The sequence below is a fragment of the Mustela lutreola genome, chromosome 18 (genome assembly GCF_030435805.1).
Source record: "Mustela lutreola isolate mMusLut2 chromosome 18, mMusLut2.pri, whole genome shotgun sequence".
Taxonomy (NCBI): Eukaryota; Metazoa; Chordata; class Mammalia; order Carnivora; family Mustelidae; genus Mustela; species Mustela lutreola.
In genome coordinates, this window is record NC_081307.1 from 16,654,665 (window position 1) to 16,669,335 (window position 14,671).

The window sequence follows — 14,671 nt, forward strand, 5'->3', positions numbered from 1 at the left end:
TTCACCCATTTCTCCTATCACCCCCCCCACCTGCTACTTCTGTGTGAAGTGGGTGAAAAGGCACAGTTTCCAGTTATAAAATAAATAAGACCTGGGGATGTAATGTACAACCTGGTGACTTTAATACTACATATAATATATTGTATATCTGAAAGTTGCTAAGAAAGTAAATCTTAAAAGTTGTCATCCCAAGAAAAAAAATGTAACTTTGTGGTAAAGGATGTTAACTGGATTCATTGCAGTGATCATTTCACTTTCTATATATAGCATCATTCTGTATACCTGAAACTAATATAATGTTATATATTAGTTATATCACAATAAAAAAAGTACAGAGTCAAAATGTGCCTTAGTATGCCTTCTTAAAATAATCCACTAAGATCTCAAATTCTAAGGAGAAACGTAAATATTATTGAATAGATTTTTGTTGTTGTTTTTGGTAGAGTAACTCTAAAAATACATTTCAGAGGGGCGCCAGGGTGGCTCAGTGGGTTAAAGCCTCTGCCTTCGGCTCAAGTCATGATCTCAGGGTCCTGGGATCATGCCCCACATCGGGCGGGCTCTCTGCTCTGCTGGGAGCCTGCTTCCTCCTCTCTCTCTGCCTGCCTCTCTGTCTACTTGTGATCTCTGTCTGCCAAATAAATAAATAAAATATTTAAAAAATAAAAATAAAAATACATTTCAGAAGCTCTTTAAACAACTGACTGACTGAACTTGACAAAATTAACCTTACCTTTAAACTTTATGTCAAGACAGCAAGACTTAGGGTCTAAACTTTGGCCCATAAACTAATAACTGCAGTGCTTTGAAGAAGGCACTTGTCATTACTGACTTTCTATTTCCTTATCTGTGAAATGGGTAGCAACAATTCATAAGGTTGCTATCAAGATCAAATAAGTATGTAAATAGGCATTATAAATGATAGAAAATAATAGTGCAAGAGGCTTTTTATAAAAGATACAATCATGGCATCTCTAAAATGCCATAATATAAGATAAAATGCTGTATCTCAAAGAATTAAGCACACGAGGTTTTCTTTTTTGTGGTTTCATTAATAAACAATTAGCATATATCACTGAACAAGTTGAAGATGTACAACATGATGATTTGATTTACATCATTGTAAAATGGTTTCCACAACAGGATTAGGTAACATCAATCTTCTCATATAGATACAATAAAAAGAAAAGAAAGGAAAGAAGGGAAGAAAAATTTCCTCTTGCGATGAGAACTCTCAGGATTTACTCTCTTAACTTTCCTATAGATAAGTGTTAACTATAGTTATCATGTCATATGTTACATTGCTAGTATTTTATCTTATAACAGAAAGTTTGTACCTTTTGATCACCTCCAATTCTTCCTCCTCTCAACCTCTGGCTCTGGTAACCAAAGTCTGATCTCTTTTTCTTTTCCTTTCCTTTTTTTTCTTTAAATATTTCATATTTAAGTGCTATCATACAGTATTTGTCTTTCTCTTATTTCACTTAACATAATGCCTTCAAGTTCCATTCATGTTGTCGCCAATGATAGAGTTTCCTTGTTTTTTATAACTGAATAATATTCCATTTATATACACATACCACTTCTTGATCCATTCATCCATCTATAAACACTTGGGTTATTTCCACGTCTTGGTTATTGTGAATAATACTATGAAAGTAAGGGTACAGATTATCTTTTCAAGTTAATATTTTCATTTCCCTTGGATATATTTCTAGAAATGAAACTGCTGGATCATATGGTAGTTCTATTTTTAATTTTTTAAGGAATCTCCATACTGTTTTCTACAGTGGCTGCAGCAATTTACAACCCCAGCCATAGTGCACAAGGGTATCTCTGGCCCAGTGTTTGTTAATCTCTTGTCTTTTTGATGCAGGCTGTTCTAACAGGTGTTGTACCCTTGAGTTCTAATCTGAGTTCAGCTACTTAGTTTACTTACTTTCTTTCTTGGTGCTTCAGAGTTATCATTTTGTTAAGATTTTTATTTATTCATTTGAGAAAGATATATATATATAGAGAGAGAGAGAATTGAGCAGGGAGAGAGGCAGGGGGAGAGGGAGAACCAGACTCCTCACTGAGCCAGGAGCCTGATGCAGGGCTCAATCCCAGGACCTGGAGTTCATGACCTGAGCCCAAGGCAGATGCTTAACCATCTGAGCCACCCAGGCACCCCCAGAGTTACAATTTTTAAATATAAATGAAATGATGATAATAATAGTAATGATAATCATTTTAAAAATTTGGTTTTTAGATAAAATGAGTAAATGTATGTAAAGCATTCAATTACTAGTAGGAGGTAACACATAGACTGAAGCTCCAACAATGAAACAATGTTTACAAGTTTAACTTTAATATGCACTTAGGTATGAAGCATGCTTTCTTGGAACAGTCCATTCCCACTGTTCTTGGGATGAAGATTTAACTTCTATTGGGAGTCTGGCACTGTATAACCCCGCTTGCTCTCCCTCCTTAAATAGCTATTTCCTCTTTTGTTAAGGCGAGTCGGGGGATTTTGCCTTCTGATCTGCCTTCAGATCATAGCAGCTCTAGGGAACCTTCCCTGAACTTCTAGATTCCGTTACAGCTTCCTGTTATGGACTCCCATAATACCAAATACCTACCCCTCCTTGTCCTAACAATAGCTGCATTCATTTTACATTTACAAATGATTATTCAGTTGTTTGTCTTTATTTGAATTTTTGTATTTGTTTACCATGGATTCTTGCACTAATTTTTGTTTATTTTTTTTAAAGATTTATTTATTTATTTTTAGAGAAAGAGAGCTTATGTGGGGGGAGGGGCAGAGGGAGAGAATCTCAAACAGACTCCCGGCCAAGTACAGAGCCCCACCCAGATGGGACTGGATCCCAGGACCCTGAGATAATGGCCTGAACTGAAATCAAGAGTTGGATGCCTAACTGACTCAGCCACTGAGGAGCCCCTCACTAATTTTTACTTTTAAAAGTATTTCATTAAGAACTATTTCATTAAACTATCATTAATTCTAATAACTGAATTTTTTGGCATTCTTTAAATTTTGCTGCAGGGAAAACTGCCAGTTATTTGCCTCACTCTAGTTCCTGCCATGCAACTTCACCTTGCAAACTCCAGAAAGGCCAGGAATACATACCCTCTGGGCCTAGAACAGTGGCCTGTCTGGGGAAAAAAATTAAATATGTGTTGAGTGAATTAAAGCATATTAATAGTTTTCATATTCTAAGATTTTTAAGGAAAATATTGGCTTGTAAGACAGAAATAAATTTTCAAATTACAACTTTTAAAAAAGTAGCCAGGATGTTATTTGTAGAATCGCTATGACTAAAGTTCCAGGAATCCAAAAGATTAACTTGTTTCCTTGCACCATTCCCTTTGTACCAATTTCAAAAGGCAGCCCACTTTTATCGCATGGTTTAATTGGTTCCCTAACTCATGTTGGAGATAGGCCTTTAAGCTCAGATCTTATGACAACAGATGAGTTCCTTCCTTTTGGTTTACTTCTTTAGGAAAGCTAAAACAAAATGGGAGCAAAAATAATTTATGTAGAAGGTGGAGTGTGAAATGTAAATTTAGATTTTCTAAATATGTTGTCTCCAGTTTCCAGACAGCACAAACCAAGTGAACAGACTGAATCAGTAGTGAGGAAGGTATTATAAATTAATCTAGCTGATTGTATGCACTGTTTTGACAGTAAAGGGACTGATAAAAAAAAAAAAAGGGTGAATGAGATGAAAGAGAGGATCTTCAGCTTCAGCTCATGTGTGTATTTTTCTCTCTATATATATCACATCATCATTTATATATAAATTATATATTAAGTAAAGATATAAATAAATGATCTACAAACATATATTATCTATACATATAAAGTATATATAAATGATTATGTCACTTATTTATATTTTTATTCATATATATAAATAATGGTGATTCCTTAGAAAGAGAAAGAGAAAGAGAGATACCTACAGTGAGAAGGGGGACTTTTAAAGAACAATGGCATTGCCATTTAAAGGCTTGGAAAGAATTGTCTATTAGGATTCTTGAAGTTGTGTTGTTATTGAAACCTAAAACATTAACATTTTTATCACCAAAAACAAAAACAAAAACAAAAGACTGCTGAAAACCTGAACTGAAAACTTGTCTGTACCGTTTATACAGACCGTACCATAGAGAACAGGAGAGAAGTAGTTTCTGACAATCTCTGCCTTCAGAAACTCATCTACAAATAATATGTTCCAAGGTAAAGAGCAAGAAAGCTTTACGTAATTTCAATTTCATATGGATGAGGAGGAAGACAACAGAAAAATACTGTAGAAAAATAGTTTACATATTTCCCCTCCTGGAAATAATCTTTTACTTTCCGATATTACAATTGATAATTATTCTAAACAGATTTAAAAAAAAAAAAAGTGTGGAGAACGGTTCCCAGATATATATGTGAATTGCAGACCAGCTTCAAGTAAAATTTAAGAGGTTTTTAAACATTGATTTGGGTTTTTGTTTTAATGGTCTGTGTGCTTACACGAACTATTAAACTTCACTAGACCATAGCCAATGGCGAATGTTGATTGACCGCGGCTTTCAAAGTGAGTTGTGTTACCTTTAGGGATATGAACAGTCACATTAATAGCTGAAAAAGAAAAAGCAGTTAATTCTGGGGCTGGAGGTAGAGTGAGGTGGGGACTGGAGTTTGCGGGAGAGTAAGAGAGAGTGCGGGGCAAGGTGTGGTATGCTTTTAGGTAAACCACTACTTCTGAAGGGTGAAACTGCCTCTACCTCTTGATTTTCATTTCATTGATAAGTAACTGTTTAAATACGATTACACCTACTTTCATTTGTTCAAGAGACATTTACTGAGGGCCTACTACACGGGAAAGCTAGGCGATTGCGGTTCACAGAGGTTTGCCCACGTGGTAATGGCCCAGCGCCCGGGGACTGACTCGCAGAGGGAGGAGTCACCTCCGTAAGGAAAGCGCTCGGCTGAAGGTGACCGCTAAAGGCCGGGTCTAGGCGGCCTACACCGACCTGGGCGGCCTACCCCGACCTGGGCAGAGCAGAGCCACACCCGCCACCACGCCCACTGCTACCAGATAGCTCTACCCTTGAAGGTTTGATAGAGCTGTTCCTAAACTAATCAATGCGGGGCGCTGAACTGTAGGTGTAGCCTAATTTGAATGTGTCCATCAAAAAGAGGGTGGGCCTAACTGGCTGGTTTCAGCTGCTGTAGGGGCTCGAGTAGCAGTTTCTTCTTGCTCTTACTTGAAACCCGTGGGTTAGGAGGTACCAGAGTGCATCTTGGTAGCACAGGTAAGTCTTGTTTCATGGACCTTTGCTTTTTTTTCAGATCTAGGAGGAAAGGTATTGAGATCACTCCTTAGAATGTATTTTTAACATGAGTTAAAGGTTTTGAAAACCATGGACCAGAAGCGTTTTATCCTAGAACCAAGTGGGGAATGGACCTTGGCCAGGAAACTTCTAGTGTTTATACCGCGTTGACTATAGCTGCTCTGGGCCACTGGCCTCAAACTCTTAAAAGAGAGAAAGGAGAAAAGTAAAGACCTTTTCTTAAAAGTAGATGCCTGGTTGAAATTTCCTTAAAGCTGCATTCTTAAAATTTTGCTTAAAAAAATAGAAAAATTATATTTCACTGCAACAAATGGCTAGATCTATTTTGCCTTAAAATGTTTATATTAAAATGTTCACTTTTCTTTACAAGTCTTAAAATGTTCAAATTATTAAATCAAGAGAGCATACCTGTCTTCCCTTTTCTTCCCTCCTCCGGTTATCTCTGCAAGTGACACTACCATCTGCTCAATTACTGCAGTGAAAACCTAGGACCACTTACTCATTGACCCCACTGTTTGCCTTACTCCCTTTACCTAATCCTCCCGCTGGTTCAGAAGGTTCTGTTCTCCCTCCCGCCATTTCATCTCCACTACCAACACCTGCTCCAAACAAACTGTGCTCTTTCTGGATTGCTAAATAGCCCTAGGGAATTTTCTGCTTTCACCCTGGCCTCCTGAGGTTTATTCTCCACTCACCAGCCTGAGTAATCATTTTAACCTCAGCCAGAACAGGCTTTTTCCTGGTCTGAAAGAAACCTCTGTAATGGCTCCCACTGGTTTGTGAAAGAAATGCAAATGGCTCCCCTGGCTCCCAGGATTCTGCGAGGTCCTCAACCTTATCTCAGACCACTCTGGTCTCTTCCAGCCGCTGTGTGCAATAGACATGGCTTCCTGTCCTGCAGCATGGTAATCCCTTTGTACTCCTGCTGCGGCCTGGAAAGAACACTGTTCTCCCATCTCTTTACACTGGCTGATACTTTTCTTTTTCAAGTCTCCACCTAATGCCTCTCCTTGGAGGCCATTCCAGACATTCTTTCTAAAGATGGCCTCATCATTTCCTTTCCCTAGCACACCGTAATTGCTTTTATTTTCTAGCTTTTTTCTCAACCTTCAACTATTTTATTTACCATTTTACAAATAATTTGTTTATTTACATTTATATCTCACACAGATAAAAGCTTTATGAAAACCAGGACCTCAGTATCTTTTTAATGCTTTAGGGTCGGTACCTAGAACAATGTTTGCTACTAAATACTTGTCAAATGACTGAGTAAGTAAATGATGCACCTTGGAAGTACTTCCATCTCAGTCTGAGAAATATAAAATTACATTACTCTCAACCCAGTATGTATTTTTTAACCTCCAGATTTTTCTCTTTCCATATTTACCCAGTACATTTTCCAAGTAGTTATATCCACCAACAGAGAATGTACTTGTCATATAAACAGGAATTTTTCCCGTTATAAATTAATAAATTACTATTTAAATTTTATACATCACTCTCACGAACTTGAATATTATGCAAGAAATGCTGTAATGCTCAGATCTGGCAAATGAGAATCTAGCTTAGAAAAGTAAGGGCTATATAAGTTCATAAAGAGACTACCTCTTTCAGCCCTGATCTCGTAAGAGTTGTCTATCTAGTTAACAATCTTGGCATCACTGATAACCAATTTTTAGAAACTTCCATACTGTATTCAAAGTCCCACATAATTTTGTAGGTTTGCTAAATCAGTATCATCATTATGATTATTAATGGATATTCATCCTTTCATTTCATTAGACAAATGTACTAAGTCCTGTGACTTGTGAATAAAACAGAAGAGAACCTTGCCCTAGCAGAGCTTAAAGTCCATTAGGTAAGTCAAACCTTAAGTAATCAATACCAGAGACTCCATTCAGTATAAAATAGGAAGCTATGGAAACAATGAGCTGGGGGACCTAATTGAGACAGCGAATCAAAGAAAGGTTGCCCGAGGAGGTGCTATTTAAGCAGACATCAGAAATAATGGATGAGAAATAAGCAGGTGCCCAAGCTAATAAGGGAAGGAGGAGTGAGGGTGGAGAGTATTTTACTGAGAGGGAAGAGCATGGCACTTTATTGAAGGGAGAGTTTATTATGGCTGAAAAATAAATAGAGCTGGAGATACTATCTCTGTCTCCAGAATAAATTTAATAAATTTGGAGAGAAAAGTTGGAATCAATCAAATTGCAGTTACTTTAAGTGGACTAAATGGAATGGGGTGGGAGGGGTTATACTGTCCTACTCAAACTTTAGAGTGATTGCTAGTGATTTTGCTCCAAAGATGTTACATTCATTATACCTTTAAAGAGTCAAGAATTATTTCTAGCTAGGAGAACAAGATTTTGTTAGGCAGAATTTTCCTGAATATAGTCTCCTGGTTTAGTTTACCTTTTTTTTTTTTTTCCTTAAATAATAGGGGTGCCTGCGTGGCTCAGTAGTTAAGTGTCTGCCTTCAGCTCAGGTCAGGATCCCAGGCTCCTGAAATAGAGCCCCGCATTGGGATTTCCTGCTCAGCAGGAAGCCTGCTTCTCCCTCTCCCACTCCCCTTGCTTGTGTTCCCTCTCTTCCTATCTCTGTGTAAAATAAATCAATCTTTTTAAAAATATATAAAAAGAAAATAATACTTCTACCATTTAACATTATACATACACAGCTAGAAAATATATATTGTATTTTTGGTTTGGTTTGGTTTGATTTGGTTAAGAGTGTGAGTTGGGGGAAAAGCAGAGAGAATCTTAAGCAGACTCCATCTTGAGCACAGAGCCCCACCAGGTTTTGATCTCATGACCCTGAGATGATGACCTGAGCCAAAATCAAGAGGTGGAGGCTCAACTGACTGAGCCACCCAGATACCCTGTCATACAGCTTGAAAATACATTGAAGTAGCCACATTTAAAAACACCTAGAAAGGATCCTACCATTTACTTTGGGGGGGGGGGTACATGGAATAAAACAAAGCATGCTTTTCAGTTGCTAAAGAAAGAGTATTTTAAGTTTTTTCTTAAATGTTTGTATATATTATATAAAAACATATATATATATATATATATATATATATATATATATATATATATATAAATGTTTAAGAAGAAATCCAAAACTCTTCCCTTAGCAATTTATATATAGATAATATTTATGTATTGTATATAAATACATAATGTATTTTATTTATAATTTATTTTAAAACTAATTTACATAAAACATTATTTATTTATTTATTATTTTTATGTATAAATATTTAAGAAGGCATTTCAAACTCTCCCCATAGCAATTGAAAAACATGTTTTGATGCTGTGTGTTTTTGCCAAACGTAAATAGCATGATTCTTTTGAAGTGATATTTTTAAATATAGCTATTTAAAAATATTTTCAAGATGTTAATTTTCTCTCCACTACTTTCACATTTACTCCTTTTTTTTTTTTTAAAGATTTTATTTATTTATTTGACAGACAGAGATCACAAGTAGACAGAGAGGCAGGCAGAGAGAGAGAGGGAAGCAGGCTCCCCGCTGAGCAGAGAGCCCGATGCGGGCCTTGATCCCAGGACCCTGAGATCATGACCTGAGCCGAAGGCAGCGGCTTAACCCACTGAGCCACCCAGGCGCCCACATTTACTCCTTTTTAAACAGGATTTATTTTTGTTCCTACAGCAGGACATTGTGACAAAGTTAAGAGAACTTCTATAAGGCACACAATTGTAACATTAAGCAAAAGGTTCCCAGACTGTAACATATTCATGGTATAACTTTTATAATGCTGCTTTTTAGATTTTTAAGAAAAAAGAAAGTATTCAAGGCCAAATTCCCCTGTGCATAGAAATGCATGGATTTCATTTGTTTTTTCCTCTGAATTGCCATCTTCTGCAGAAGTAGAAACCACATGGGCAGAGCCAGCCTCTCCTTATTTTATTTGGAACACGGCCACGCCCCTCCTTTGAAGCATCTGGGCAGCTTCCGTGCAACAAAAGAAGAGTTGAACAGTTACAGCATAGACCATGGGGCCCACAGAGCTTAAAGCTCTTTATTAAATTAAAAAAAAAAAAAAAAATGCTACCCTTGGTCTAGAGTAGTATCTGGTGTATCCCAGGACCCAACATTAAGGATGAATACAAAGGTGAAATACACTAGCTCATGTAACCATTCAGCATTAGCTCTGTGCTAAGTACTTTGTAAACATTATTTAATTTGAATTTCACAACAGGATTACACAATAAGTGATCTTCACTTCTAGTTTTAGCTGCTGGTACCTCAGTCAAGGCCCGCCTGAGCTCCCTATTTAAAATTCTGGATTTCTTTCTACCAGCCCCTTTGCTTATTCTGTACACTTTACCTTCTTTGTTTTGTTTTCAGGGGTTTTTTCCCCCAAAAGATTTTATTTATTTGACAGAGACAGAGCAAGAGGGAACACAAGCAGGGGGTGTGGAAGAGGGAGAAGCATTTAATTTTGTTAGTTAACATAGTATAATACTGATTTCTGGAACAGAATTCAAATGACACCCAGTATAGCACTTTACCTTTTACTGTGTGGCATTCACAAGAATGTATACACCATGAGGCATAGATTTTTTTTTTTTTGTATGTCCACTTACTGATAAATCTCAACCCACAAGTAGCCTAGAATAGGGCTAACACATAGTGCCCAGTAATAGTAGGTGGTCAGTTGGAGAGCTCAGATAATTTGTGGGGATACCCAGTAAGATACAGTTACATTGTATCTTAAGATATACAGCCTATGTTACAGTTCATTCTCTTACTTTCTTGGGTTTGTCAGAGAAGAAACAAATGGAAGCATTTCATTATTGAAAAGTGAATTTGAGGCCATTTTTTGAGGTCGTTTTCTGACAATGGTTCTAAAATTGGAATATATTTTATCTAAAGGTTACTATCTCAAAGGAGGTTTGCTGAAGACAACTTGCTGAGATCACTGTCACTTAAAAGTGATTGATATATCCTGGTGCAGATATTCAAGGAAGAAGCAGATAGGACACTATGGACCAGCAACTGAAGAAAAGGGCAAAGACTTGTGGCCAGAAAGGCCTGGCTAGAAAACCCTTCAAGAGGGATAAGCGAAGGCCATCTAAGCCACAGGCAGTCCAGAAGAAACATCCCGACACAACATGGGCCTTAGAAGATGAAGGTGTGATCTTTGAGACAAGCAATCTGGTTGTTGGAGAAGACTCTTTCTCTGACTGTTACATAGAATGCATAATAAGAGGTGAGTTTTCTGAACCCATTCTGGAAGAAGACTCACTTAAGTCCCTTAACTACCTGGAAGAAGGATCAGAGCAAGAGCTTTCTCAACAGGTTCTTACAGCAAGCTCACTTCTGAAACAATCCTTGAAATGTGCACAGAAAGGGGCAAAACAAGAACTTCCTCAACAGACTGTCAGAGAGAATTCACAGTTTAAGTATTCTGAGTATGCAATGGGCAAGAAGCTTCCTCCTGGAGGAGCACCCAGCATTGACCTACCAAATCCTAAACAGTCTGCAGAATTTGCTAGAAAGAAGCCAGCAAGAAATAAGGAATATGAGGCTCCAGAAAGAATTGCTTGTCCTTACAGTGGATGCCCAAAAAAGGTAAAGAATAGAGCTTCCCTGAGAAAGCATCTCCTTGTCCATGGTCCTCGTGATCACGTATGTGCAGAATGTGGGAAAGCATTCAATGAGAGTTCGAAACTAAAAAGACATTTTCTTGTTCATACTGGAGAGAAGCCATTTCAGTGCACTTTTGAGGGGTGTGGAAAACGCTTTTCTCTAGACTACAATTTGCGTACGCATGTCCGCATCCACACTGGGGAGAAACGTTTTGTGTGTCCCTTTGAAAGTTGTCACAAGAGGTTTACTCAGTCAAATAATATGAAAATTCACGTCTTAACTCATGGAAAGACCAACACAAATCAGTGAAAGATAAGACGGAAAAGAATCCTCTAACAGGATAAGCATATTAGCAAAAGAGTAATTTGGGGACAAATGGACTTTACTGTTGTCTCCAGGAAAGAGTTTTTTAAAGCAGTTGGAATCCTACATGGCATATTTTTGTTTTAATGTACTATAGTGCTCCAGTAGTTTATGACACCATTTTAGGACACTATAGAATTACGTGTTTCCAACAAGAAGGTCCGTAATAATTTACTGAAAAAGCATAATCCTTAATACATTATGAATTGGATTACTGGATATGGGACTTACTTTCACATGCTATAAATACAAATTTACTTTTTTTTAAAGTGTGTCATTCCCAGTTGTTTAGCTTTTGTCTTTTAGGAATAAACACCATGCAGCGTGTGATAATCTTAGAGAATGTTGGCAGTAGATTGTCAGTAAGTGAATGAGTAGTTAAAAATATTTAAAAGTTCAATATATTTTTAGCTTTTTTTTTAATCATTGTAGAAAACTAGTGAAATCATATAGCTAGATTGGAATGGTTATTTCATAGTGTCAATTTATTGGAATCCATTTTAGGTATTTAAAAGGAAATAAAATCCCAGAGATCCGCAAAATCAAGATTTAAAAATCAAAGAGGTGTGTATTGAAAAGTGGTACCATTTATTTGTCTTTGAAACTAATAAAACATTGCCAAGATTAATACTTAAATATTGGTGAGGGCTGGGGGAAAGTCCAGAGTCAAGGTGTTGACAGGGGTTAGTTTCTTTTCAGTGTAGTGAAGGGAGGCTCTGTACCTGGCTTTGCTCCTTGGTTTATAGATGGTCATCTTCATGTATACATGGTGGTTTTCCCTAAGAACCCCATCTTTTCCTCTATGAATGTCAATGACCAGATTCCCTCTTACAAAGACACCAGTCATACTGAATTAGAACCCATTCTAATAATCTCATTTTAACTTGATCACCTCCATAAAGACCCCATCTCTAAATATGGCCAGATTCTGGGGTATTGGGGCTAGGATTTTGACACAAATTTTGGGGGATATACGGTTCAACCTGTAATGTGCATTTCCTTAGACCAAATAATTTCATTTCTGGAATTGTAATCCATGGAAGTATATTCATGAATGTACAAAGATACTTACTCAAGGACATTAAGCATATTTTTAATAATATTAACTTCATATCTTAAATGTCCAGTAAAAGACAACAGGTTACATAAAACATGATAACCTCTGTATGCAAATATCCTTAAAGGAACCCTGAATGTAAAGGGAAAGAAATAGGACCACAGTCAGGAAAGCCACAGAGAAGGAGGAAGCTTGTTTTTAACAGAATTAAAATTAATAAAATAGATACTCTGGGACAGAATCTGGGGTATTTACATTCTGTGGAAGAAAATTCAGAAAAGGTAATTAAAGATTCTGGATAAGGTGGAGGAATTGTTTGGTCCAGAAGTGCCCAAAACAAACAAAAAACTCTAGCTTCAAAATAGGGATTAACTAAATCCCTGATTAAAATGATCTTCTTGGGCGCCTGGGTGGCTCAGTGGGTTAAGCCACTGCCTTCGGCTCAGGTCATGATCTCAGGGTCCTGGGATCAAGTCCCTCATTGGGCTCTCTGCTCAGCGGGGAGCCTGCTTCCCTCTCTCTCTCTCTGCCTGCCTCTCTACTTGTTATCTCTCTCTGTCAAATAAATAAAATCTTTAAAAAAAAAAAATGATCTTCTGATGGGCAAAACATATCAAACTTGGAAAGCATTCCCCCCTCCCTGCATTAACATTATAAGTAGTTAGTAGTCAGCATACCATATTTTATGTTAAGATTTGAGACTCCATTGAAGGTAATGATTGTACCATAAATTTAACAGCTTTTGGGGGGGGGGGGACACAAAACAGTATATAAACAGATCAACTTCAATTAATTTTGATTTGAGGAATACCAAAATACAACCATATGACATCAAAACAGTTAAAAATGAAGGGCTTAAATTTTTACCTCACTGAGCAAACCATTACTATCGAATACTATACAAACAATTTTTTATTTATAATATATTTGGTATGATTTATACCATCATTTTCTATAGAAATGTATTGAGTTTCTAAGTGAATAGGAACATTGGATTTATAATCCATTCGTAAATTTGTAATTTCCTCTAAATCAAACATCTGAGTATAGAATTTAGGATGGGAATTTGCTATTTGATAAAGATGCTGGAGCATATGTTTGTCTAGTTTTTGCTCTGACATTAGTGTGTTTGACTTGGTCCTGGATTTCTACCTCAAGAGTTAAATTAGGACATAGCATCTCTATAGGCTAAGCAAAAAGGAGGATTAAATAGGGAGCAGTCAAAACTAGATCAAGTCAATGGCGGGGTTTAGGCAGCAGGCTCTTAAGGCCTGGGACTCAGGGCATCAAGAGGGATCAAGATTGACTAGGCCTATATAGAGGCTGGTCTACTTCCATAGATTACCTCTTTCTGGAGCTGAGGGGCCCAGAGCTCAGTATTTACAGCCCTAAAGCTTAAATGTACAAGAAATACCAATTTGGAAAAGGGTGTATCTGGATTCTAAGGCTCAGTTTAATTCTGATTTGAGAATAAGGTGTTCCTTGGCTTGCATTCGAGCTGTTTTTCCCAAAGAAGACCCTTAAAACCGCTAAGAATGTAAGAGGAAGAAGGCATGTGGATGAAAAATTGAAAAAGGAACAGAAAAGGGAATTAGCTAATGCAGATAAGTTGTCTAAAATCTTAGTGTTTTGGAAAGGGAATACACACTTTTCTACATTTGCATTCTGAGGAGGAAATGAACACAAGATGTATGAACACATAATCCAGAGAAAACTGAAAAAGTTAATCAGCCCATCTAGATTTTTCCATGTCTCCAAGTACCAGCATGTTACAAACCTCAACTCCTGATAAATGAACAAATATTTCTCTGTTTTCATGCTGGTATTTGGATTCATGCCCTGTATCCTTTGTTTTTTTTTTGTTTGTTTGTTTTTCTTTTTTATGGCCAAACATACTAGTCAGAAGGTAACACCAGAGAAATAGCTTTCCATAGAAAAATGAAAATCTTAAGGCAGAGCCTATCACTTTCTTAGTGTCTCTAACACATAATTAGTTGGCACTTAATTATGGAATGAATAAGTGTAAAAATACAGCATAATAAGCTTTTTTAAAAACTATGCAGTTCTCAAAATATATGATTTAAAAAGAGCTAATTACTTGTCTTATATAAAATCTGGTTACTGTGAAATAAGGTGAACAACTTCACGAAAGTAATACTTGCTCATTGAAAGAAATGTAAATATATATTTGTTACCCATGCATGTATCACCTCTTACTCCAAAAGTAACCACCACTCTCAAAATACTTCTAAAAATTGTTAGATTCTTTCATCATTTTTAGTGATAATTAT

General features: G+C 36.8%; 1 protein-coding gene across 1 annotated transcript; it reads left to right on the forward strand.

Annotated features, from left to right (window-relative positions):
* Window positions 1-5,147: 5,147 nt before the first annotated feature.
* On the forward strand, window positions 5,148-11,308 carry ZFP42 (ZFP42 zinc finger protein). The gene is made up of 3 exons (XM_059155954.1): window positions 5,148-5,304; window positions 7,126-7,201; window positions 10,244-11,308. The coding sequence occupies exon 3, from the start codon at window positions 10,355-10,357 to the stop codon at window positions 11,267-11,269; it is 915 nt and encodes a 304-aa protein (XP_059011937.1). The 5' UTR covers window positions 5,148-5,304; window positions 7,126-7,201; window positions 10,244-10,354; the 3' UTR covers window positions 11,270-11,308.
* Window positions 11,309-14,671: the final 3,363 nt, after the last annotated feature.